Source organism: Colias eurytheme, chromosome 4, assembly GCF_061535395.1.
Source record: "Colias eurytheme isolate Ceu_HAF_F1 chromosome 4, ilColEury1 Martin Lab GWU primary, whole genome shotgun sequence".
Lineage (NCBI taxonomy): Eukaryota > Metazoa > Arthropoda > Insecta > Lepidoptera > Pieridae > Colias > Colias eurytheme.
Window position 1 is genome coordinate 7,607,345 of NC_142983.1, and position 26,577 is coordinate 7,633,921.

Sequence of the window (26,577 nt, forward strand, 5' to 3'; positions counted from 1 at the left end):
AGTACGCCCACCAAAATGAATACCAAATCTTTCTTGTTTATTGCTTTCATTATCTCCACATTATTTGCTTTTGCGCATTGCACTGGTAAGGAACATTTTTGAAAGCTTTACTTTAAAATGGAAAATAAGTTATTTAGTTAATGATAATTATTTATTTTCGAAATATGCTTTATAACATATATTATGCTTCCCTCTTAATTTCATTATTTAGAATACTAGTTTTCAATCCTAATTGCGTTCGAATGTAAAAAAAAAATATATATATATTTTCATCTTCAACACATTTTTTAATACATTTTTCAATTCGATTGATTGTTTTTTTTATTTTATTTTAGGTTTAGGTGGCTTAGGAGCCATGATGAAAAGTGAGTATTTTACTAATTTCCTTATAATACTTCTTTCTATACAACCAGTTATATTATTTAATTTTAACATTTTTTCAGTTATGCCTGCGGTGACAGGATCGAATGAAAACAAACAATCTACGGTTGGTGAACAAATGAAAAAAGTGGGGAACATTTTTAGCTAGACAAAGCTAGACTTTTGGTAAGAGTCTTGTTAAACTTGCGGTTTAAAAACAATGTAATAGAAATATAGTTTTTTTAAGGCATTCATTGACTATGATGAATGATAGAGATTATTCGATCAATGAACAGGGCTATAAAGTACGATGAAATAGGCGGTATAAGCCAATGGCCATGAGTAAAACCGTGACAAAATATTCGTACAGTTGCGTGTCAAAATCCCTGTTTTTGCTTCATATTAATAATCAGATATTAATTACAAAATGAAGCTCATGTATTTATTGAACATTTTGTTACAGCTTTCCACATCTATATCAACGGAGAGCTGGAGAGATTTTTAAGTTATGCAATAAAACTATTTAAATAATAATATTATGATCTTTTATTTCCTGCCCTCTTTCATAATCTATTTTTTAAAGTGAAACTTTTATTACATCGTCTCAAACTTTTTGGTCTGTGTAGCGCATGTCGCGTGTATCGCGGCTGCCGAGTAGGTATACCTACTCGGCAGCCGACCGACACGCGACATGCGCTACACAAAGCAGTGTTCGGAACCGTTCGAACAGTTTCACTTTTACCGTGGTTTCATAAAACCACACAACATTTTTTTTTGTGTGGTGTCTCTCAATGTTAGCCAGAAGGGCTTCTACATTTTAACGCGGACGCGGGGGTGAACTGAAGGTTCACCCTGGTAGCGACATGCACAAGGGCGTCCCCCCTTGACGGGGATCTCGAACCTCGGCTTGGGCTGTCGCTTGAGTGGAGGAGGCCAGAAGGGCCCTAATCGGACGGGTTTCATAATCTAGTTTACCAAGTAACAAGTATCAAGTAGAAGTACTTCCTTCATTTCTAGGTCCTTGCTATATATCAAAAGTGATATAGTTACTCGTCAATAAATAAATATTTTCAATTTGATATTTTTGGTTTTACGGCATTCAAATGCCGTAAAACTTGTAAATATTCATATTATTCATAGTCTATTTTTGAATTAAAATTTACTTTTTATTTATTGTATGTGTAAATATTTTGGTAGAATTTACAGACAATTAGATGAGTTTATAAATCAGCTAGTATAATATGCTGTCATGTCTTCGCTTGAATTATCGAACGTGTAAAGTCTAATATAAATAGCCGTTTAGTTTTCTGAATTTAATAAAATTCACAAAATATAAGTTTTTCTTTCATAATATCCTTCTCCTGACAATAATGAATATAAAAATAAAATAATTATTGAAATCGGTCCAATCGTTCACGCGTGATGCCGGGACCAAGGGATTGGGACCAAGGAAAAAAATCATTCACATTTTTAAATATAATTTGGAAAATCCAAAAGTGCACGCCTCATAATTTTTTTTTAATAAATATTTATTAATTATTATTTTTGTTTATTTAATAACAATTAAACCACATCGAATCAGACCCTGAAAAATGAAAGGGTTCTATTCCTGAGCATACTCAAGCGTAAGAGAAAAAAAAAGACTCGATTAGTAAAGTATTTCGGTCGCTATCGTGTTAACAAGAAAAAGGATCCGCACATACAGACACACGGACGTCCAAGACAGAACTTTTTTAAACTGTTTTTTAACTAGTTTAAATAACAAAAATGACATCAAAAATATCATGAACGTTAAAAATAGTGTTTTTTCTTAATATGTGTGTGTATGTATTATCTTACAAGTGCAATGTATGATACATAAAGACATTTTAAGGTTGAAAAATCAGATGTTTTGCGCGAAGTGACAGTAGTACCCACCTCAACGCTTCGCTTAAGAGGCGTGCAATAAAGCAATATAACATAGTGTACAATAGAGAGTCCTGTAACATTTGGATGTATAATGCTTGGCAATTATTATTTTATCATATCTTTGCATAAATACATTTTACATAGAAAAGTATAGTTGCTTACATGGGAAGGAAAGAAAAACCATCAGATTTCATCAGAAAAATATTAATCTTGTACGAAACATGACCAAAGTATTTAACAGTAGGTAAACATCTAAATGAATTTAATTAGAACTTAATTATTGCACGCCTCATAAGCGAAGCGTTGAGGTGGGTACTACTGTCACTTCGCGCAAAACATCTGATTTTTCAAACTTAAAATGTCTTTATGTATCATACATTGCACTTGTAAGATACCTAATACATACACACACATATTAAGAAAAAACACTATTTTTAACATTCATGATATTTTTGATGTCATTTTTGTTATTTATTTTAATTATTTAATGTGTAGTTTTGGTACATTTTTATCTAGGGTTTAAGGCTGAATGTAAATTACTGTTATTAATAAAAATAATTTATTAGACATTTAATAGTTTGTTTTAATCATATGTTCGAATAAAAACACATTAACAAAAATTATTCTTATTTGACATTAAACACGCGACGGTTTTAGTATCTTTGAATCATGTTAAAGAAGTTTCACTTTTGACACTTGTCCTCAGCACAAACATACATTAATACAATTTTTCGCTTTTATACTACTATTAGCTGTGCCTGGATTTCAACATCACGTATTTATATAACTCATGTGTTATTCTAATGTATAACCAATATTACTAAAATAACAATATAAGTAAAGTTTAATCCAAATCCGTCCAGCGATTTTTTTGTTATAAAAGAGTAACAAACATGGTGGATATAATATGTACAACATGGTGGATATTTTTCCAATATATATTTTTCCAATAACAATTTCCAATACAAACTTTTTTATTTATAACAATAGTAGGACACACTGTAGGCTAATCTGTATGGCGATTGAGGAGTTACCACTGAGGAGGGAGACTGAATTATCAAACCACTCGAAACTCTATCTTTATTTATAAATTTTTTCACACGAATGTCAAAAAGGAACGAACCAAATTTCATTAAAGTCGGTTCAGTGATTTAGGCGTGAAAGCGTAACAGACATACAGACATACAGACTGACTGAGTTACTTTCGCATTTATAATATAAATAGGGATGATAATATTTTTCTTAATTTTGTTGTTAGATTAAAATAAAACAAATTTTGAAGCATTATTATTTATTACCTACTCTGGTTGTGCAGGCAAGTCATCAAGGGCATATTATTGGAATTTATTTATTTATTATTATTCTTGAAAATTCCAGAAAGGCTAGATTATATCAATTTAGATACCTGTAAAAAATAAGAAAAATGGTTTGTTGAATTAAAATAAATATGGGCTGTGCTATTTCACTGTGAGAGATATCCTCAGCGAAGTAGATACATGTCCTATATATATTCAATCATTGGAAATAATCAGATATTCATAAAATAGGCTATTTAGATTTTAATAAATGCTTTAAATAAAAATAATCTTGTCTTAAACTATATAAACTGTTTACTTACAGAACCCAACATCATTTTTGCCATCGGCGATACAAGACCTCCATCCTTCGATGATCCACTGTTTTGTTGGTTTGCGTTTGTATTTTGCGCGTTCGTATTCTCAAGTTTGTTGGCTGTTTCAACTAAAATATTATGAAATGATTTAACTCATTACTCAAGAACTAATAGTAATAGTAGTTCTCCTCGTTGTTCTTAGAGTAGCTATAATTTCGATTAAGATGAGGGATATTATATACTAATTAATAATATGCGCAGGATATTATATTATACTAATTGAACTGAAGAGCACAAGTATTCACGCAAACGCATTTATTGTGAAGCATTATGCCATCTAATAGTCCGAAGGAACAGACAACTGCGGCTAGACAAGGAAGATTCAAAAGCTATACAATAAAAATATAAAAAAATATGTTCTCCGATGCACGGGGGACCACCTACAAACATTTATTGAAACTAAGTATTGTATAATTTTTTAGGCTATGAAAGCCTTATTATATTTATTAGCTGTTTATATTTTTACACAAAGTTAGCGGAACTTGCGCCAACATTGCGAGAAGCCAAGAAGGTTGCAAAAATTTATATATATGTACATGATATTACGTAGGTACTACCTCCAACATTCATAAATTATTTTTAAAATAGAACTGCGTAAAAAATGACATACCATTGATAACCGTCTCCGTTGCTAAACCTGCAAAATAATAAGTTTTAATTAAAATTTTCTGTGGTAAAAAAATAGAAAAACTTTCACTTTGCATATAAAAAAAACCACTTACCTATTTCAAACATTATTAAAGATGAAATAAATAAAAATGCGAATAAGGTTTTTCCGACCATTTTATACAAATATCAAGTAATAAGTACTTCCATCAACACAATTTTTTCTTTATATTACAGATGTATTATTAGAAAATATGTATATTATTGGTGTATTACCATCGATTTCATAATTAATCGATCGTAAAATATATTGTCGTGGTACATGAAAACTTTGATTGATAATTGTAATTTGTAATAAAATTTTATATTTTACATCTAACAAAGTAAATTTGTCAAGAAAATGATTCAATGAGCACAAAAAACAAGAAGCATATTTTTCATTCTAGATACTTAATTTAATAAAATAATTGCTAATCAGTCTTGGCATGTTTTGTATATTAAGCTTTAATAATATCTATATGTACTAGCTAACTCAGCAAAATTAATATTGTCTTTAATTAAATTAAATCGGTGTTACCGTTTAGGAGTAGTTCAGGGACAAACATACACACACATATTATATCTGATTACAACGGTCTTCTACTTTTCCTAAATAATAACAACGTTTCGACATCAATATGTATTTCATTTTTGTAAAATTGAATAAGCCGTAGTTTTATTTTATATCTATTTATTAAATAGGAGTGAAATATAACACATATGATAAATATATTTTTCTTAATTTTGTTGTTAGATATAAATAAAACAAATATTGAAGCATTATTATTTATTACTCAGATTGTGCAGGCAAGTCATCAGGCGCTTATTATTAGTATTTGTTTGCTTTATTATTATTCTTAAAAATTCCTGAGGTTATATCAATTTAGATACCTGTAAAAAAAGAACGTTTGTTTAATTAAAAAGAAAATTGGACTGTGCCATTCAAGATATTTCACTGTAGGTACCTACCACAGATCACAGATAGATCTCTATGGTACCTACCTACGAGACATCATCTGTGCTGAGGATTCAGCACAGATGATGTCCGAGTCAATCATTGGAAATCATCAAATATTCATAAAATAGGCTATTTAGGTGTTATTAAATGCTTTAAATATATGTATTTAAAAAATAATCTTGTCTATTAAGATAATTAGTAAATAACAATAAATCGATATACCATAATTGGTTTAGTAATTTTTTCTAACATTTATAAACTTAGTTTTCATTAAATATTGAAACTTGAACTTTCATTTATTTATTCGTTATAAGAAATTAAAAAGTAGTTTACTTACAGAACCCAACATCATTTTTGCCATCGGCGATACAAGACCTGAATCCTTCGATGATCCACTTGTTTGGTCGACGGTTGTAGTTTGTTGGTCCGTATTCTGAAGTTTGTTGTTATTTTCAACTAAAAAATTATGACATGATAACTTTAACTCATTGCTTATTTAAAAGAATCGATCGTACAATTCTGAAAATATTATGACACACAAAAGTAGTTGTCCTTATTGCTCCTAGAGTATAATTTCGATTAAGATGAGCTTACAGGGCAGGATATAAATATTATATACAACTGATACTAATTGAACTAAAGAGCACAAGTATTCACACAAACATGTGAGAGACCAGGATTGATTTATTGATACTAAGTGTTGTGCTCATCTTATTTTGTTGTTGTTGTTTTTTTTATAAATGCTCTACCGGAACTTGTGTAAACATTGCAAGAAGGTTGCCAAAATTGAAAAAAAATACGTGAATAGGATTATAAGTTAACTGAAATCGGGCATGTTTTCAGTGTAAATTACAAGGGTTAATATAATATTTATAATTTCTACTTGCCCTTGTAATTTTTACACAATATTCCCATACGACCAGGGAAGAAAGTAATGTCGGTAACCAACATAAACAAATGAACTAAAATTAGGCGAGTAAAATAAAATTGCCACTAAAATGGCATAATTTACCATTTATAACCATTTTGTCCGGTTGCCCTGTAAAAGATATAACATTTAATATTAATATAAGGCACCATTTGAACTGTTTATATCAAAAGTGACAAAGAATTCTTACCACAATTCACAGCAATTACACATACGGATATTAAAACAACAAGAAACATGCAACTTTTCGCCATGTTTTTTCAATAATGGTGCTTTCATGAAATATTCTATGTTTTATAATATTTTTTTCTTAATATTTGTACATTATTGCTAATTAGGTTTATTAAATGGTTGTTATATGCAATAATCGTGATGTTTTTTATGATCCTATTGGTTTTATTGATGAAAAACATGATTTTCAATTTTAATGTAGGAATACGTAAAAAAATATTTGAATATATTACAATTATAATAATAATCAGTAAGTAATTACTGTATATCCTCTTCAATAATATAAAACTTTAGTATACGGTACTCGCACTAAACTCATTGTAGTTTTATAAGACTTCAATTAAAATATTTTTTTCTTTGTCTTTCCATACAATTTGTATGTAATATTGTTTGAAAATTAAATACATTATACATAATACATAATAAAAATATATATTAATTATGATAGGAAGGATAATATGTATTAAGAATAGAAGAGATACACAAAAATAAAACAAACCAAACTGCGATAAAGGTGATTTATTCACTGTACGTGTTTCACACACCTTACCTATGAAATTGTAAAAAAGTACAAATCACAATTTAATCTTAAAATTGTAAGATTTAATCACAGATATAAAAATAATAATCATCAACAGTAATATAATATCTACCGAAAGGGAGGAAAAATTACATTACTTTTATATTTCAGTGCATAATGCTGAAAAAATATAATATTGGTTAAAAAAATTCCTTTAATAAAATTTCTTTAGTACCTATAAATTGTGTATGACTATGATTTAGGCTTTGTAGGTGTGTTTACGATAAATGTATGGGTTTGAGGAGCAGGCGTAGTTGGCTGACTAGGCTGGACATCGACCTTCAAATTTATCTGGGTAGGCGCTGGCGTAGTTGTAGTATGTTGTTCAAACATTTCAGAAAGCCCTGGGAGGCGGAACGGCTTATGCGGGGACGGAGGAGTAGCTATGAAATAAATGGTTATTTTTACTTATTTGAAAACTAGCTGCGCTCCGCGGTTTCACCCGCGTGGCTCCACTACTGTTGGTCTTAGCGTGATGATATAGCCTAATAAGCCTTCCTCGATAAACGGGCTATCCAAAACCAAAAGAATTTTTCAAATCGGACCAGTAGTTCTTGAGATAAGCGCGTTCAAACAAACAAACTCTTCAGCTTTATAATATTAGTATAGATAATTATAGTTTAAAAGCTGAAAGATAAAGGCCTAAAAGCCAATTAAATAATATATACAGATAAGTATATTTTGTTGTTTGTTACGAACTTAAATTAATATATTTAATCGATACGTTACCCATTCTTGAACTGCAGAAAATAATAATATTGAGCAAGCAAAGCCTTGCTTGGAATTTGTCGAACATATTGAAGTGTGAGTTAATACTAGTAAAAAAACTACAATAATGATAATGAAATTAACTTCTTTTCTCTATTTATATGTGTGCAAATGTCCATAAAAAATTAATGAGAATTCATGGTTTCAGATTTTTTAAGTGTTAGTACTATTTTTAAAATTACGTTATACGAAGAAAAATGTGTTGTGTACCAAGAAAAAAACATGTTTTAGAATTATTATAAATTCAATTCAATATTTTAATTAATAAAAAATCTCTGTACCTACTAAAAAAACATAGCTCTTCACTTTTTCAAAACAATTCTAAACATAAAAATATTCCGCCATAGCACCATAAAATATTAAAGTAAAAAAAATCATCTGTTATTTTATTTTCATTTGTAAACATTTATTTTTGTCATTTACTTCAGACAATAAATAAATACTTTTGGTTTTACTTTGTCCTTATAGTTAATAAAATAAATTTGTTTTTATTTAACTCGTGTAATATCGTGAATCATGTTACCATAAGTAATTCGCCAGTATTTTTATCCTACAGTTCAACTATTTAACGTAATATAGTTATAAAGAACACACGCAAAACCTTTTATGGTTCACTTTATCATTTTAACGAATTTACGTGTATACTTAGTTTTATGTTTGTCATTATCAATGGAACGTGTATGAATATCCTGGTTCGTTATGGTTTGGCAATATAATACCTATTATAATATGACTAACAAATAAATTTGCCATTATTACGTATATCTTTAAATCATTATATTATTGTATATCGATAGTTTAAATTTATTAGATAATAAATATTACACGTTCTTCAGAATCTGCGCATGAATATTTTATTTTTAAATAAGTATTTTCTTCCTTTTTTTTGTTTATATTGAAACTTCCGATTCCAATGAGGCAAAGGGGGCTAGGCGAGTGTAACGAAAAATCAATCCGAACGCTACGCACTACGCACTATAGTAAAAGTTTTTTAGCAATCTTGCTAATGTTTAAAAAAAAACTTTAGCTAAACAAAAATAAGACCTATATCCTTTTTCTTACTCAGTACTTTCCTTAATTATCAAGATCAGTTCTTATTTTAACGTTGATCTTTAAGTCCGCAATTTATATGCGTTGGTAGTGCTTTACAATAAGGTACCAGCAGGGTGAGACAAATAGCAGACGAATAGAAACGCAGGAACAGAAACTGCTATCGCTAATTAATGGCATAAGCTTATGACGTTTTGGTAATGATGCAGTCACACTACCAACGACGACTACGACCACGTCCAAAATTCCCATCCAAGCCGAAATTTAACAAGATTGTGCAAGACACAATAAAAATAAATTTGCAACTCTTTTGCCGACTGATAAGAGATGTAAGAGGTGAAATAAATAGGGGGAACTAACTATCTTTAAATAAATAAAATGAAATTATAAATATATAATTTAATTAAAACCACATTATGTTCATTCTTAATTAAGAAATTCAATAAAAGTAAATAAATAAATTCCAGATATAATTGCACGTTTTAGGTACATACTTTTGGCATTTGATTATGTACTTACATTACATTAGGCCAGCCTGTATCGTGGGTACTGAAAAACGCGCATAGTTCCCGTTCCCGTGGGATTTCCGGGATATAGCCTATCCCATATGTTAATCCAAGTTACCCTCTACATGTGTGCTAAATTTCATTGTAATCGGTTCAGTAGTGATTGCGTGAAAGGGTTACAAACATACATACACATTCATCCATCTTCACAAACTTTCGCATATTTTATAACTAGATTTCCGCCCGCGGCTTCGCCCGCGTTTTCAAAGGAAAACCCGCATAGTTCCTGTTCTCGTGGGATTTCCGGGATAAAACCTATCCTATGTGTAGATCCAAGTTACCCTCTATATGTGTGCTAAATTTCATTGTAATCGGTTCAGTAGTTTTTACGTGAAAGAGTAACAAACATCCATACATCCATACTTACAAACTTTCGCCTTTATAATAATATTAAGATTAAGATTAAGATAAGATTAAGATATTAGGTAGTAGGAAGGATATAGGATAGGATGACAAAACGTACAGAAGCAAAATGGAATATATCAATTGCACGTATACTTGCTTTTTGTCTTCATACCACGTGAGCTTAGTTAAGGGCTGAGCTATATTCGAATTCGATTCAATTTCTATAAGTTTCTGTAAGTTTAGAACTAAAATTAAAAAAATAAAACATTCGAATTCGGTTTATTTGTTTGTGCAGTTTCTGCAGAGAGCCGAGAGACTGTCTGCACTAAATTCTTTCTGACCATTTAATATTCTGGCATCAGACATACGGCTATTTTTTAGTATCTTGCTTCAACAGTTTTTGTACTAACTTCTGACTTAACTATATTCATTATTTACTTTAGTTAGTTTTTCAATCAGCGGATCAAACAGAGCGAACAACTTCGAGATTTTTGCGCAAATCAGTTTGATCTGTATGGACGTAGCTTGACCGAGGAAAGCTTTAGTAGTGTGTGAGAAGTGTTTTTTATTGTATTTGTTAAAAAATTGTTGTAATTTAGAAAACAAAAAAATAACATAGAGGAACTATTTACCAACAGCTTAAATAAAACTAGCTTTCCGCCCGCGGCTTCGCCCGCGTAGTCAAAAGAAACCCACGTAGTTCCCGTTCCTTATGGGTAATCCTACCAACCTATCTTATATCCATTGTCAGGTCTCAAACTATGTACAAATACAAAATCAGTTCAGTTGCTTGAAGAAGACAGACATACGGTCAGTCAGACAGTCACTTTCGCTTGTATATGTAATGTGAGGTTAACCAGTTCTTAACCTTTAATAAAAAAATAACGTCGAATATTAAAAGAGGGAAAAACAAATAAAAGACCGTTTTGGATGCTCAATATATTTATAATATAATATGACAAAACACCATTTGGAATAAATATATATAAAATATAATTTGCATTTCTCGGATTCCTTTAACTTCGCTAGGGTCAATTCATAAATTATCTTATAGATAAAGTTGACTGGTTACTTCATCGATTAGTTACTAGTTCATTCCTGAAAAAAATGGATGTATGAATTTATGAACATAATATTGCTATTGACAAAGTCGATAAATAAAATAAAAAAAGTTTTTTCGAGCACTTGTTATGGATATTAATAGTAGAAGTACTAATAGTAATTAATAAATGATTTTGTATATTTGTATCCTGATAGAATATTATGATCTTCGAAGCATTTAAACTAAAAGAGGGGGGAAATAATTGTACTATCAGGTATGTATTACTTAAAAATATAATAAAAAAGTTTTCATTTACATTGTAAATATTTTACCAAACACTTCGGGCCCATGTTTCTAATCAGGGTTAATCAAGTATGGATCGGTTAAAAATTCAAATTACCTTTACTATTTACTGGACAAGGGCAGAGATGGGGTCGTGATGCGTATTTTGAATCTGACATTGAATGATGTTTTCTCTTAGCTGAAAGAAATAAGCTTTTATATACTTATCCTTATGTAAACATATTGAAAAGAAGACATACTAGACTATATAAAATATAAATTAATGACTATTAAAATGAAATCAAAACAATTGAAGCATCTGTATTTTGTTTATATAAAAAAAAATATTGTTCATTTTTAACGAAATATAAAAAGAATCATTTCCTTACTTTTTGTTGTCGTATCAACTTCCGGAACAGCGAGGTATCGTCGGTTATACTTTATTTTCATCGGTCTGTATTTATTCATAAGAGCGTCACATGTTGCCAGCAAACTATCTATATCGGCTTCATCTTCAGGTAATTTTAATGAACCCTCCGATGATTCAGAATAATTGGAACTTGATCTAGAATCATCGTGTTTTTTTCTTTTTTCGTCAACGCTACGCTTGGGTGAATGCTTGTGGAAAATATCTTTCATTCGTTTATTTTTTTTATTCGGCGATGATTCATGATTTCCTTTAGCTCGTTTAAGCTTCTGAGATTTATCTTTTTTAGCTGAACTATCAAGTTTTTTAGGACTATTGTTCTCAGTAGGTTGCTGTTTTCCAGGCTTATGGCGATTCTTTTCACCATGGCTTAATAAATGAGGAACACCAACACGACCTGGGATTTTTAACATTCCAACCACAAGAGATTTATCAGATTTCTCTGAGCTATTCGATTCCTGTGATTTACTCTCGGAATTAGCATTATCTTTAGAATTATTATTCTCAGTAGGTTGTTGTTTTCCAGGCTTTTGACGATTCTTTTTGCCATGGCTCAATAAATTAGGAACACCAACTCGACCCGGGATTTTCAATATTCCAGATACTAGAGATTTATCAGATTTTTCTGAGCTATTCGATTCCTCTGACTTACTTCCGGAATTAGAATTGTCTTTTGAATTACCATCTTTCTGTGGTATATTTGAACCAAGGATTTTGCGGCTTCCCTGTTGCAATATATTGGGAATTCCTAATTTTCCAGGAATATTGATTATTCCAACTATATCAAATTTATTAGGTTTTTCAGAACTTTTTGATTCATCTGACTTGCTTTCCGGATTCATGGTATTTTCAGAATTGTTATCGTTCTGAGGTGATTGCTTATGAGTTTTAGGTAATACGCCTTGTTCAAATATATTGGGAATTCCTAGTTGTCCTGGAATATTAAATATTCCAGCTATATTCAATTCATCGGATTCCTCAGAACTTATTGATTTGCTTGATTTACTAGCTGGATTCATGGTGTCCTTTGGAGAATCATCTTTTTGTGACGGCTTAGGGGTTTTAGATTTGATACTTCCCTGAACGAGCCCACGAGGAATACCAGAGAAACCTGGCATATTAAGTATCTGGAACATTTCATATTGATCAGGCTCCCCTGAACTCGTAGATTCCTGTAATTTACTAGTTTCTTCATCGCTATTTTTAGAGTCTTCATTGTTTTGTGGAATTTTAGGGTTACCTTGTCCAAGAATACCTAGTATTTTTGAATATTTAGATTTTCCAGATTCTTCAGAATTTGCAGATTCTTCTGAGTTTTGATCTTGTTTTGGATTTTTAGGTTTAACTTTTTTACCGTGTCCTTTTGGTTCTGTGATTTCATCAGAATTTTTGGGTTTTTCAGATTTATTCTTGTCCTCAGATTTTTTGTGTTCACTGGGATGCTTTTGCTTACTATGCTTTTCTTTTTTTGTAGCCTTGTCCGATTTGTATGAAGTTTCTGACTCGTTCGAGTCATCTCCTTTATTGGGATGTTCTTTTTTACTAGGTTTCTTACTTCCTTTTATTACTTTGGAATCGGAATCTTTCCCTCCTGTTTTTTTTGGCTTTTCCTCTTTGCTATTCTTACCATTATCTAGTTGTTTGTAATCACTGGGATGCTTAGGCTTACCACCCTTACCTGGATGTTTAGATTTTCCAGTTTCATCTGAATTTATGGATTTTTCTGAATTTTCACCTTGTTTTGGTTTTTTAGGCTTGCGGTTTTTACCACGTTCTTTAGGTTCTTGGGATTCATCTGAATTTTCAGGTTGATCTGATATTTTCTTGTCTTTAGATTTTTTAGATGAATTAGGATGTTTTTGTTTATCCTGTTTTCCTTTCTTTGCAGCCTTGCCAGATTCCTGCGAATTCTCTGACTCATTCGAGTCATCTTCTTTATTGCGATGTTCTTTTTTAGTAGGTTTCTGCTTTCCTTTCATTTTATCAGAATCGGAAACCTTGTCTCCAGCTTTGTTTGGCTTTTCCTGTTTGCCATTCTTATCATGATCTGATTGTTTATTATCACTGGGATGCTTAGGTTTTCCATCCTTTTCTGGATGTTTAGATTTTCTTGATTCTTCAGAATTTTCACGTTCTTTTGAAATTTGTTCTTGTTTTGGTTTTTTAGGTTTACTATTTTTACCGTGTCCTTTAGGTTCTTTAATTTCATCAGAATTTTCTGATTGTTGAGATTTATCAGCATGCTTTTGCTTGTTTTGCTTTTCTTTTTTTGTAGCCTTTCCAGATTCTTGTGAAATTTCCGACTCGTTCGAGTCATTTCCTTTATTGGGATGTTCTTTCTTATGAGGTTTCTTCCTCCCTTTCATTTCATCGGAATCGAAATCTTTACCTTCCGTTTTATTTGGCTTTTCCTGTTTGCCGTTCTTACTATGATCTGGTTGTTTGTGATCATTGGAATTCTTAGGCTTGCTATCCTTTCCTGGATGTTTAGATTTTTCAGATTCTTCAGAATTTTCAGGTTCGGAATTTTGTTCTTGTTTTGGTTTTTTGGGTTTACCGTTTTTACCGTGTCTTTTTGTTTCTTTGATTTCATCAGAATTTTCGGGTTGTTCAGATTTATTCTTGTCCACAGGTTTTTTGTGTTCACTAGGATGCTTTTGCATTTCTTTTTTTGCAGCCTTGCCAGATTCTTGTGAAATTTCCGACTCATTTGAGTCATCTCCTTTATTGGGATGTTCTTTCTTATGAGGTTTCTTCCTTCCTTTCATTTCATTGGAATCGGAATCTCTACCTTCCGTTTCGTTTGGCTTTCCCTGTTTGCCGTTCTTACCATGATCTGTTTGTTTGTGATCACTGGGATGTTTAGGCTTGCCACTCTTTTCAGGATATTTAGATTTTCCGGATTCTTCTGAACATTCTTCTTGGTCTGGTTTTTCAGGCTTACCATTTTTACCGTGTCCTTTAGGTTCTTTAATTTCATCAGAATTTTCTGATTGTTGAGATTTATCAGCATGCTTTTTCTTGTTTTGCTTTGCTTTTTTTGCAGCCTTGCCAGATTCTTGTGAAATGTCCACCTCATTTGAGTCATATCCTTTATTGGGATGTTCTTTCTTATTAGGTTTCTTTCTTCCTTTCATTTCATTGGAATCAGAATCTTTACTTTGCGCTTTGTTTGGCTTTTCCTGTTTGCCGTTCTTACCATGATCTGGTTGTTTGTGATCACTGGGATTCTTAGGCGTGCTACCCTTTCCTGAATGTTTAGACTTTCCAGATTCTTTAGAATTTTCAGGTTCTTCTGAATTTTGTTCTTGTTTTGTATTTTTATTTTTACCGTTTTTACCGTGTCCTTTTGATTCTTTGAATTCATCAGAATTTTCATTTTGTTCAGATTTATTCTTGTCCTCAGGTTTTTTGTGTTCAGTAGGGTGCTTTTGCTTATTATGGTTTTCTTTTTTTGCAGCCTTGCCAGATTCTTGTGAAATTTCCGACTCATTCGAGTCATTTCCTTTATTGGTATGTTCTTTCTTATGAGGTTTCTTCCTTCCTTTCATTTCATCGGAATCTAAATCTTTACCTTCCGTTTTGTTTGGCTTTTCCTGTTTGCCGTTCTTACCATGATCTGGTTTTTTGTGATCACTGGGATTCTTAGGCTTGCCATCTTTTTCTGGATGTTTAGTTTTTCCAGATTCTTCAGAATTTTCAGGTTCTTCTGAATTTTGTTCTTGTTTTGGTTTTTTGGGTTTAACGTTTTTACTGTGTCCTTTAGATTCTTTAATTTCTTCAGAATTTTCGGGTTGTTCAGATTTATTCTTATCCTCATGGTTTTTGTGTTCAGTAGGATGCTTTTGCTTATTATGCTTTTCTTTTTTTGCAGCTTTGCCAGATTCCTGTGAAATTTCCGACTCATTTGAGTCATCTCCTTTATTGGGATGTTCTTTCTTATTAGGTTTCTTTCTTCCTTTCATTTCATCGGAATCGGAATCTTGACTTTCCGCTTTTTTTGGCTTTTCCTGTTTGCCGTTCTTACCATGATCTGGTTGTTCGTGATCACTGGGATTCTTAGGCTTGCCATCTTTTTCTGGATGTTTAGTTTTTCCAGATTGTTTAGGATTTTCAGGTTCTTCTGAATTTTTATCTTTTTTTGGTTTTTTAGGCTTACCATTTTTACCATGTCCTTTTGGTTCTTTAATTTCATCAGAATTTTCTGATTGCTTTTCTTTTACGTCAGGATACTTATTTATATCGGGTGATTCTGATGATTTATTATAATTTTTTGGTGAATTTGGTTTTTTATGTTTGTGATGAGAAATCCCAAACATTTCGGCGATTTCGTCAATCATGATATTTGAGTCATTTTCGTCATCTTCAGAACTTTTTGATTGTTTAGAGTCCTTAGAGTTCTCTGTTGTTTTATTTTCATCTTCTTTTGTGGTTTTTGGTTCTGTTTTCTCTGATTCTTCAGATATTTGTGATTTATTTGATCCACTGTTGTTGTTTTGATCTCCATTTTCTGAGTCATTATTTTCATCACATTCTTTACGTTCATTTTCTAGCAGCTCTTCAATTTCTTGAAGAACTTCATTATTACATGGTGTATCGGATTTTTCTGTGCTGCTTGCTGTTTCCTTGCTGTCTGACTGAACAGAATTACTTGATTTATCTTGGTCTTCTACACTTGTCTTATCTAATTCTTTTGAATTATTCTCAGATCCAGTAGAAGAGCGACGTTGATTTGGAATATCCGATTTATTCTTTTTGTGTGACCGATGGGATTTTCCGTGCTTATTTTTCAAGTAATGTGTACCGTCAGAATGTTTTGATTCAGATCCTCCTTCTTCAATCTCATCTGAATCATTCATGTTACTAGATTGAGTGCCTTTTTCTTGCGGACTTGTTTCTTCCATTTCATTCTCATCACTCTCTGCACTACTTTCATTCAAAGGTTCTGAGTAGACAGACCTACTTGATCTATTGTATCTTCTGTGTATTCTTGGTTGCTTCAACGTTTTGGGATTCCCTTTGTGTGGTTCCATGTTTTCTTCTGATGCTCTGGTTTTCTTATTTTGCTTATGAGGACTCTTTGACATTTTTGATTTTTTTTTATCTTCGGAACTACTAGTATCGTCTGAGTCATCTTCATTAGAATCATCAGATTTTTTATGTTTGCGATGTCTTTTTCTATATCTGGAATATCTCTCTTCACTAGGCTCACTTTCACCATCTGATTCGTTTTCACTTTTTTCATATATTTCATAAGATTCCGAACTTTCATAAGAATTACTGTGATCTTCGTCGCTTTTTTGTGGCTTATGGTATTTTCGCTTTTCATATCTAGAACCTTCTCTTTCTTCGCTAGAAGAACTTTCCATGGAATTGTGTCTCCTTCGTTTATGTTTCTCGTCATTTTTATATTTTTTCCTTTTGTTTTTACTAGTTCTTCCATTTTCTGGATATTTTTTATCATTTCTTCGTTTTCCTTGAGATTTGCCATGTTCATCCCTATCGTCTGAAATACTTGAATCATCCGAAGAATTTTCTTTTTTGTGTTGATTTTTGTGTTTGTTTTCAACCATACTTTTTTTGTTTTTTCGTGATTTTTTGGTTTCTTTGGAAGTATCAACTTCTTTTGAATCATTGCTATTTTTCGGTTTATTTGACTTTTTTTCTTGTTTTTCATTGCCAGTCTCTTTTATGTCTATATTTTCTTTAGATTCAGGTTTTTGATCAGTCTTTTTATTTGATTGTTCAGAATTATTACTTTCACCTACTTCACTTTTTTTTACTGATTTTGGTTCATCGTGAGAATTACCCCCAGCATTCATTTTTGACTCAGAATCTGTGGAAGTGTCATTACAATTGTCTTTTTGAATAGGTTTAGAAGCATTGGTGTCATTTTGTGGACTCTCTGTATTATTGGGCTTATTAGCACCGTTAGAATTTGTTGCCCCCTCTTCATTGTTCTTCTCTTCAGGTTTTTTCTGTTTTCTTTTTCTCTTCCTTGTTGTCGTTGTAGATGCTGCAAACAATTGTTGAAACATAAATTTCATGTAATAGACCGTCAAACATAATACTTTAAATATTATTTTTAGGATCACCTTGTGCTATTGCATTAGCTGAGGATTGTCCACCTCCGCTTGATTGAGCTGCAATTTTATTAATAATATTATTTATTTTTACAAAAGCTTTACGGTATTTACTCATACATAGATTTGTTATTAACTTTGTAATTTACTTAAGAAGACTATACTTTATTTATAAGATTTTGCTTACCGGACGCCATGGCACTAGCCTGTGCACCTGAAAGAGACATTTGAAATAAAATATAGTTATAAAAATAATTCTTAGGTATGGATGAAAAACGTATACTTACTCAGTCTTTTCCGATTTCAGTCTTTTACGATATTTAACGTATTTTATTCAAACTTTTGCTAAACATTATCAATTAATATAAATACCTCATGGTATTTATTCGACGTAAAGACGGGTAAATAACTTTTTTTTTGACATTTTGAATTTTTGTTGGCAAAAACATCAGTACCTTCGTCTAGGATACGAGTTTTAGTACCAACGAGATTCTTTTATCATGGTGATTTTTGTTTACTAAAATGTCAATTTTGCCAAATTATCATAGACCAAATTGTTAGTTAAGTTAATATATTTTTAATTATCTTGTACAGTTTAAATTAAAGTAAATTGTAATTTTTATAAAAAAATAACATTACCAGATGGTGCCTCCGGGGAGTCGTCATAATAGTCTAAAATTAAAAGAAACAAGTATGTTAGAATTTGGGAAACATACATAATATCTTTATTAATACATAATTGTTTAAATAGAAAAAAATATACTCACCATCGTCATTCGGCCCTTCACTCCCTTTAGCTGTAACAACAGTTATCATTATAATAATTATTAGAGGTCTTTAATCTTTATTATGTTGTGAATTTTAAATCCTGGAACATATTTAATAGTTTTTTAAAAGCAATTTTGAGCCATTTATTTTAATAGGCAATTGTAATTATGCACTTCATATTCTTGGTTTGCGTTGTTTTTATTTTACGAAACTTACGAAATAAAATCGGGCTGCTTCGCATAATAACCGGACACCAAATAAATAAAATAATCTGAATTTACTTACGTTTTTCTGTACCGTTCCCTGGTTTTGTATCACCGTTCGCTGAAAGTTAAAAATATTTTATAAAATATGCTACAAGCTTATGTTACACAATGTAAGAGAATTATTGTAGTAAACAAAAATAATTTTAATTTACAGATGAATAACATTTTTTTTTATTTACATTTTTTGGTCATCGCGTATATAAAAAAATCTATGCAATAGAACAACATTCTACTATGAAAAAAATAGATATGCAATCAATTAATTTTTGCCATTATAATATGATGGTGATGATTGGAAGCATAGTTTTCCATGCAATAGATATAATACAGGTTAATCATTAAAAGCAATAAATTAGCTACGTTTCGTTTTATAGTTATGTTAAAACGTATATGAACTCTTGAATGAGGAGATGAGATATTAGCGCTAAAGACGCCACTGACGATTCATAAAGCAGGGCATGGCATAGGCATGATAAAAAAATATTTTGAATCAAATAAAGTTAAATTAACCATAAATACTAACCACTCGGTGATGGATTTATTTCGACAGTTGTGGATGCTGTGGAATGAAGGTTATTTATTTATTTAGTAAAATATGTATAATTTTGTAAGTTTTTTTGTAAGATTTTACAAAAGTGTACAAATCGGCGTATGTCTAAAATTATGATGATAGAGAAAAGCTTACAATATGTGTATAGGGTATTTAAAGTAAGCCGTTCTCATAACCTGTTTACGTATAAATGTATGAAATATGAGCCATACATTAAATACATAATTTTAAATAAATATTCAAATCTTTTAGACATTCAAAATTTCCAGAAATTGCAATTCACTTCAATTGAAAATATAATACTTAAGCTGTATTAGCAAGCAATTATATTTTTTATAATTAATAATAACAGCTAGATATTAACTACACCTAATATGTTTAGAAAAAAAATACCGATAGCAACAGCATTGGCTGTAGCAGCAGGCGCTGGAGCTGGAATAAAAAAAATCCATTTATTGGCCGATTTTTCAATGCTTGGTTAAAACTTATCTGTCCAATAAAGTATTACACGATAATATTAAAATGGTGACATTTTAATATTATCGTGAGTACCTAAACTGTCAAATACGGACAATTAGAATACGTTTTTAAAATGGTAGTTTTATACATTATTCGACGAATAAGTTTTATACAAGGATTGAAAAATCAGCCCTTAAAGTATAAATAATCACTTATAATACCACAAGAGCTTCAAAATTATCGGGTATTTTCCGATAGGTTCGTTGCAAACAAATGAAGGAGTCAAGTTTTTAGTCAAGGTTAAAAAATCACGAGCGCGAAGCGCGAGTGATTTTTCCTGAAAAACTTGACGACTTTATTTGTTTGCAGGGAACCTTGAGGGAAATGCCAGATAATTTTGAAGCTTGTGTGGTATTCGGGAGATTATTTTTCCGTCCCAAATGTCGGCCAATAATTTCACAATTGAATTGAACCTGTCAGTTTGACGTCAACGACCAGAGAAAATTTTAAAAAAATTATCAGTATAATACCATGTAGGTTGTACCACGTGACGTCGAATGGTGCAATTCTATTGGTCGATATTTGGGTCGGAAAAATAATCTAATAAAACCAATTAATTTTATGTAGTGACAAGAGCAAGTATGAGGTTAACAAAACTGTTATAAAGAGCTTTTTAAGTGACATTAAAAATCGTAGAGTTTTCATTACGAAAAAGAATATCACTGAAAAGTTATGTACTTAATTATGAAGTTACTAATTAATTTCTTTTTTTTTAAATATAAATAATTTAATAATTATGAACTACGTACGCGCGAAAGCAATACCGACTTACCAGGTTCAGTGTTCTCAGCTAAAATTCCTATAGGTACTATAACTAAAAATATAAAAATGTATTTATATCGCGTGCCCATCTTTTAAGGCCTGAATTGGCCGATGGTTTGAAAATTTCATACCTTTACAATCAATTTATAAAGAAATGAGATCATAAAATAAATATTTAACTATTGAAATATGTCGTGATGCAAGCACTGATAATAGTAATATTATATTTAATAATAACATGAAATTTCCATCGTGATTTTTACATTCATAAAGTTTATAATTGCCAATATTAATACATCGATGCAATGTTTTTGTTTTATAATTTTATCGTTAGATTGCACTTTTGTTTTTGTACACACAATTGGTGTATCAGTTGCAGTGGAAAGACATTTAAATTACTGACTTGAAAATATAAATATTTCTTAATAAATATTTTTACTTATTAACTACATCTTTTGTAACAATTTAGGATATAAAGTGAATGAGGTTTTGGTTCTTTTCAGGTTGTTTTAAAGTTTCGCAAAACTTACGTTTGTGAATTAAAAAAAAAATTAGGTATTTTTATTGGATATTCTATTCGATGCACCAAAACATTTTTACATGGAACATAATTGAAAGGAACCTTGGTCTGTAATCGTTTATTTTTATTTAATACCAGTCAGTGAGAAGTTATATAAACAAGATACATATTATAAAGAAAATCTTGAATTATAATTTGTAATGATAGGAATTGTAACATCAGAAAAGATAGGGGCTTATTTCAAGATTTTCTTTAATTATTTTAGAAGGATAACTGGGATAAATATTATTTCCAAATCAACAATAGAGCAGTTGTTAGCAGCCAATAAATTTTAATTCTGTTTAACTGTACGTGTAATGTTTATATATACTATTATCTTAAAAGTAATTAACGGGTTTCTTGCCGATTACTATCGGTAAAAGCAAAACGAAGGTAGCTTTAAAAAACGGGTGTTCCTTAACACTTGCAAAAGTTGACATGAACAGAAAAGTTTTTGAGTTTAAGCTTATTTTCTCTCCATACGACACACTCAGTGTAATATGAATGTAACCATCTTGACTTTATAGCATCGGTTCGGAGCGAATTACTTCAATATAGTCATTTTGAGAGCTCCCTCATTTCTGCCGTCGTATGCACCTCGTAATTTTCAACCATTCCCCAATATTCATATTGGAAATCTTATTTTATATATTTGCGTACGATCGTATGACTTCATGCAAACATATTGAAGTTATCGTCTCTTGTAACATGGAAAATTACAAAAATAAGATATTATGTTGATACATTTTTGAAGAATAGAAAAATTCTCATAAAACATTTTTAAATGCAACAATAAGGAGGATATTTCTTATTTTGAAAACTTTTTTTTAGTTTCTTGTGATTTATTTTACGGATTGCGCATTTCGAACAAGTACCTATATGGTTATATTATCTATGTATTTTGTTATTATGAAATGAATAGAATTTCTGATCTTTGAATGCTAGAGAAGTTTGATATAATCTAAATAAATAGAGCTTAAAGATCGTAATGTTAGGTTAATCGGTAACGGCGAAGAAAATCCATACTAATATTATAAATTCGAAAGTAACTTTGTCTGTCTGTCTGTTACTCAATCACGCCTAAACTACTGAACCAATTTGCATGAAATTTGGTATGGAGATATTTTGATACCCGAGAAAGGACATAGGCTACCTTTTATTGCGAAATATGTACCACGGGCGAAGCCGGGGCGGACCTCTAGTATAAAATAAAATACACTAAGTGAATATTATTTTATTCAATACACATTGAATATTAATAAAGAAGAATATGAAATTATAAATACAATGTGCGTAAGAGGTTGAAAAATTGGTAAGAGGTGCCGCAAATCTGGAAGGAAAATAATAACTATGAAATATTTTCTTAGAACTACTTCACAAACGTATTGTAAATACAATTTAATAATATCTGTGTATGTATATCAAAAATAATTAAAGTACATGTAGGTATACCAGATTTTCTTTTAAAGATAATTTTAGTAAGAGTACATTCTATTTATAGAATGTACTCTTACGATTACGTACGACGTAGTGACGTAGCCATACGATTTGCTTCACAACTGCTTTTTAAAGCAGTTGTGAAGCAAATCGTATGGCTACTGTAATAGAGCGAGCGACACGTAAGAAATTTATCAATACACAGATCCAATAAAGATGATTCCTTACAGTTAATGCTACCAAATTGTGTAGTTCTGTAAAATATATGATCACATATACTATATAATACGTACTCTACTAAATGTGTGCATGTTCATTGTAACATATCCGTTGCCTGTGAATTCGAATGGCTTTTGAGTACGCAACATTAACATCAGCATAATTTTCTTAGCCTCGGGACTGGCGTAGAGCCAGTTGGACGAATAAATAGAATTTGTGAGGGTTGCACTCTGCAATGTTATTTATTTTTAATCACAAATCTATCTAAGGTACCAATCAATCTAATCAATCGTTCTAAGGTACCAATTAATCAACATTAACAAAAGAATAGTCTTATCGTTATATGGGGGTTTGCCGGATTATTACAATTCTAAATCATACTGTCTTCGCACAAAATATCTTGCATTAACATAAAAGTTTACCTACTTAATTTATAGCATTTAAATTGATCAGAAATTGCCCTCAAATTATTTAATGCAGGCAATATAAATCTGAAGAATAAAAATAGTAATTATCATTAGACTAGAAATATGTCATACATACGTGATCACTTAATATTTGTCCAATCAAACACTGATTAAATATCTCCACAAATAATGACATGCACATGAAGAAATAACGCACACGTTTGTACAAGTTATCCACAACCTGAAAATAGAGTTTATTTGAGTCTTATATAAAAAACTGAAATAGAAAGAATTTTTCTGATATTATTTTCTGGGGCCATTTAAAAGCTCTGAACCGAATCTGACGCAATTTCACGAATTTAAATGAAATTAAAAAAGAGCGTGTGTGCCGAGCACACGTGTCAGAAGTGAAATTTTTTTGGCAAGATTCAAAGATACCAAAATCGTCGCCTTATAGTCCGGGATACATCGCCCATTTTTGCAAGTGATTACTATCAAGCTAATTTTTCGTGAGTAGCTTTATTTTGATGAGATGCCCAATAATTTCCTGTACGAAACTCTCGATTGTGGTAGCTTACAGAGGTAACAAGGATAAAAATTTTTGATTTGACGGTTCTCAAATATTTATTACGCAATTTGTAGGACAATATGTCTGTTGAATTATATAAGTATTAAATAAGTGAAAATAAAAAAATCTGCTGGTTAGTAATCATTTATGATGACTTCGTTATCGATACACATTGGAAAGGGGGACTCTTTGACCAAACCATAGATTTTGTAGGACAAATATTTTTTTGAATAATTTAGATAATTATCTTGAGATTGAACAAAAAAAAAACATTCAGTTAGTAATTAATATTTGAGAACCATCAAATCTAAATATTTTATCCTTGTTTCCTCTGGTAGCTACCACAATCGAGAGTTTTGTACATGAAATTATTGGGCATCTCATCAAAATAAAGCTACTCACGAAAAATTAGCTTGATAGTAATCACTTGCAAAAATGGGCGATGTATCCCGGACTATTACTCTAAACGTCACTGTATTGCCTTGAAATTTTACTCTCAATGCGCCTAAAGAAGTTTCACTTCAAAAATCCGTCGAAATAAGGGATAAAATCTTTTTCATAAGCATCGCATTAATGTTGAACATCAGTTTCAATTTAGAGTAAGTAAACACACTTTACCATGCACGTGAAAGCTGTTAGACAAATGAATATAGCTCCAAGGGAATAGTTGAGAAGCATTGCACCTCCCAAAACGGCATCCAGTGCGGCACATTTTCTGGAAGTTTCACGTTTTACTATTAACTTTAACAACACGAAAGTAAGTGGAAAGAATAAGCAACATACTAATAAATGCTGTTATGAAGTTAGTTGTTGAAGTGGAAGTTTTCTCTTCTAAAATGTATTTAAGAATTGAAACGTTATGTTATGTATTATTATCTAATATTTGAGTTATAAATTTATCTTCACCTGAATATTAATTGTAAGCGTAGCTGTTATTTTACGCGTAATAAGAATTTTTAACTTACTTGGCCAAAAATTCGTGTCTCGCGATGATTATTTTTAATTTTCTTACAGTTCGTAAATGGATTGCGTCAACATTAAATCCGTTTGTGATATTTTTGACGTCGTTTGGACTTATCAATTCCTCGAGGCAACAACCGAGAATTCGCAGCTCCATACATGTGAACACTATATAAGTTGCATGTACCATATTTGCAAATACATAAACATTTACAACCACAACTGTCATGCAACTCTCCCAAATATAAACTATGCCGTAAAACTTGACTTTATCAAAAGGATACCATCCCTCAAAAGGGTACAGATATTCTTTTACGCCAAAAAATTTTTCTTCGTACTTCATGAAGATGTAAGGGAAAGAATCGACGATAACAATCAAAGGAATGGCATAGTACAGAAGAAATCTATTTATGAACATTGCAATTTTTCTATATTTTTTAATTATATTAATTTGAGTGTCGGAATACGGAGATACAATATCCCACATGCCATCGCGAAAGTGGAGGAAAATTTCATTGTATAGATCTTTGTGAGTTTCCAGTTTCGTATACTTAATAACGGTCATGATACATACTCCTAAATTCGGAGCTATGTTAATAATTTCAAGGAGGTCGGTCGCGCTCGCCAGAACCAGAGTAAGAAATAGTTGTAGAGTGGTCGTCAATGCGAGCATAAAGAAAATGAAGTATCCCATGATTTTGTATTTTGACTTTCCACTAAATGGACACAGGCATATTTTACTGCCCAGGGAACTTATGAAATCTAATTCAACGAGAACTTCTTCCCTTACAGGCAGTTTTGTAGTTGACATCTTTTCGATTAGAACTCTCTTTTCTAGTGACTTTCTTTTTGCGTAAATCGGCCTTATAAGCTTTACATTTGTGAAAATAATGGCGTGTTTGATTTTTTAATTAAAGGGAAATAAATATAAAGAAAGAATAGATAATGCGCTGTCAATCGGAAAGTGAGCTTGAGTACATATTATTTTAACAAAAAAATTCTAAAGCAAATATTGTGTGGTGGTAAATGTTGTTTGTTCGTTATTACATATATTGAAACTTTTAGTGGTGTGTACGAATACTGCGAAATTGATTTTCTTTTGAATAATTATTATATTCATGTGATACTTACTAGAAAATGCTTTTTTTGTATTCTGAAATAACTGGAAACACGTATAACTTAAACGATGATTTCATAGTAAAATCATCGTTACATCATTGATCGACATTACGCTCAAACAACTTTCTTGCACCACCATCATCAACAAACAATTAAAAACTTCCAAAATACAAGCAAACCGATAGTCCAACACAATAGTAGCAATAACGTTCCAATAAAGATCAATATCGCATATCATAGGGCTATAATTTAATTCTGACAGAAATAGGTCAAGAAGCTCTTAGACGTTGCGATTGCTTATAATTTGCTAGCATTGTTCACTAAATCACAAGAGGGCGTCACTCCACAATACTTGGAGCCCTTTGATGCATGACTAATATGGACATTAATCCGATGAGAGTATGTCATCCACTCAATGCTAATGTATACCGGCTTTATAACTTCCAAATTCCCTTTGTTTGATTGTTGGATGGAAAATTATGATTCATGGAATATAATATAGACAATTATGCCATGAATTTAATAAAGTTCAAAATTGGGTTATGTTTATTTTGTGTGATAGGTGAATTATAAATTTCATTTTGTGGAAATCAATTTT

At 31.1% G+C, this 26,577-nt stretch overlaps 2 protein-coding genes across 2 annotated transcripts; both read right to left on the bottom strand.

Moving 5' to 3' along the window:
- Positions 1–11,436: 11,436 nt before the first annotated feature.
- On the bottom strand, positions 11,437–20,799 carry LOC149909086 (uncharacterized). Its single transcript, XM_090101520.1, has 10 exons — positions 20,721–20,799; positions 19,823–19,861; positions 19,403–19,438; positions 18,899–18,937; positions 18,613–18,642; positions 18,485–18,517; positions 18,033–18,059; positions 17,858–17,905; positions 11,725–17,778; positions 11,437–11,534 (listed from the first exon to the last, which is right to left on the bottom strand). The coding sequence occupies exons 1-10, from the start codon at positions 20,797–20,799 to the stop codon at positions 11,437–11,439; spliced, it is 6,483 nt and encodes a 2,160-aa protein (XP_089957646.1).
- Positions 20,800–22,545: 1,746 nt separating this feature from the next.
- On the bottom strand, positions 22,546–25,671 carry LOC149909087 (odorant receptor 4-like). Its single transcript, XM_090120225.1, has 5 exons — positions 24,866–25,671; positions 24,519–24,615; positions 23,469–23,573; positions 23,000–23,155; positions 22,546–22,599 (listed from the first exon to the last, which is right to left on the bottom strand). Exons 1-5 carry the CDS (start codon positions 25,669–25,671, stop codon positions 22,546–22,548), a joined length of 1,218 nt encoding a protein of 405 aa, XP_089976351.1.
- Positions 25,672–26,577: the final 906 nt, after the last annotated feature.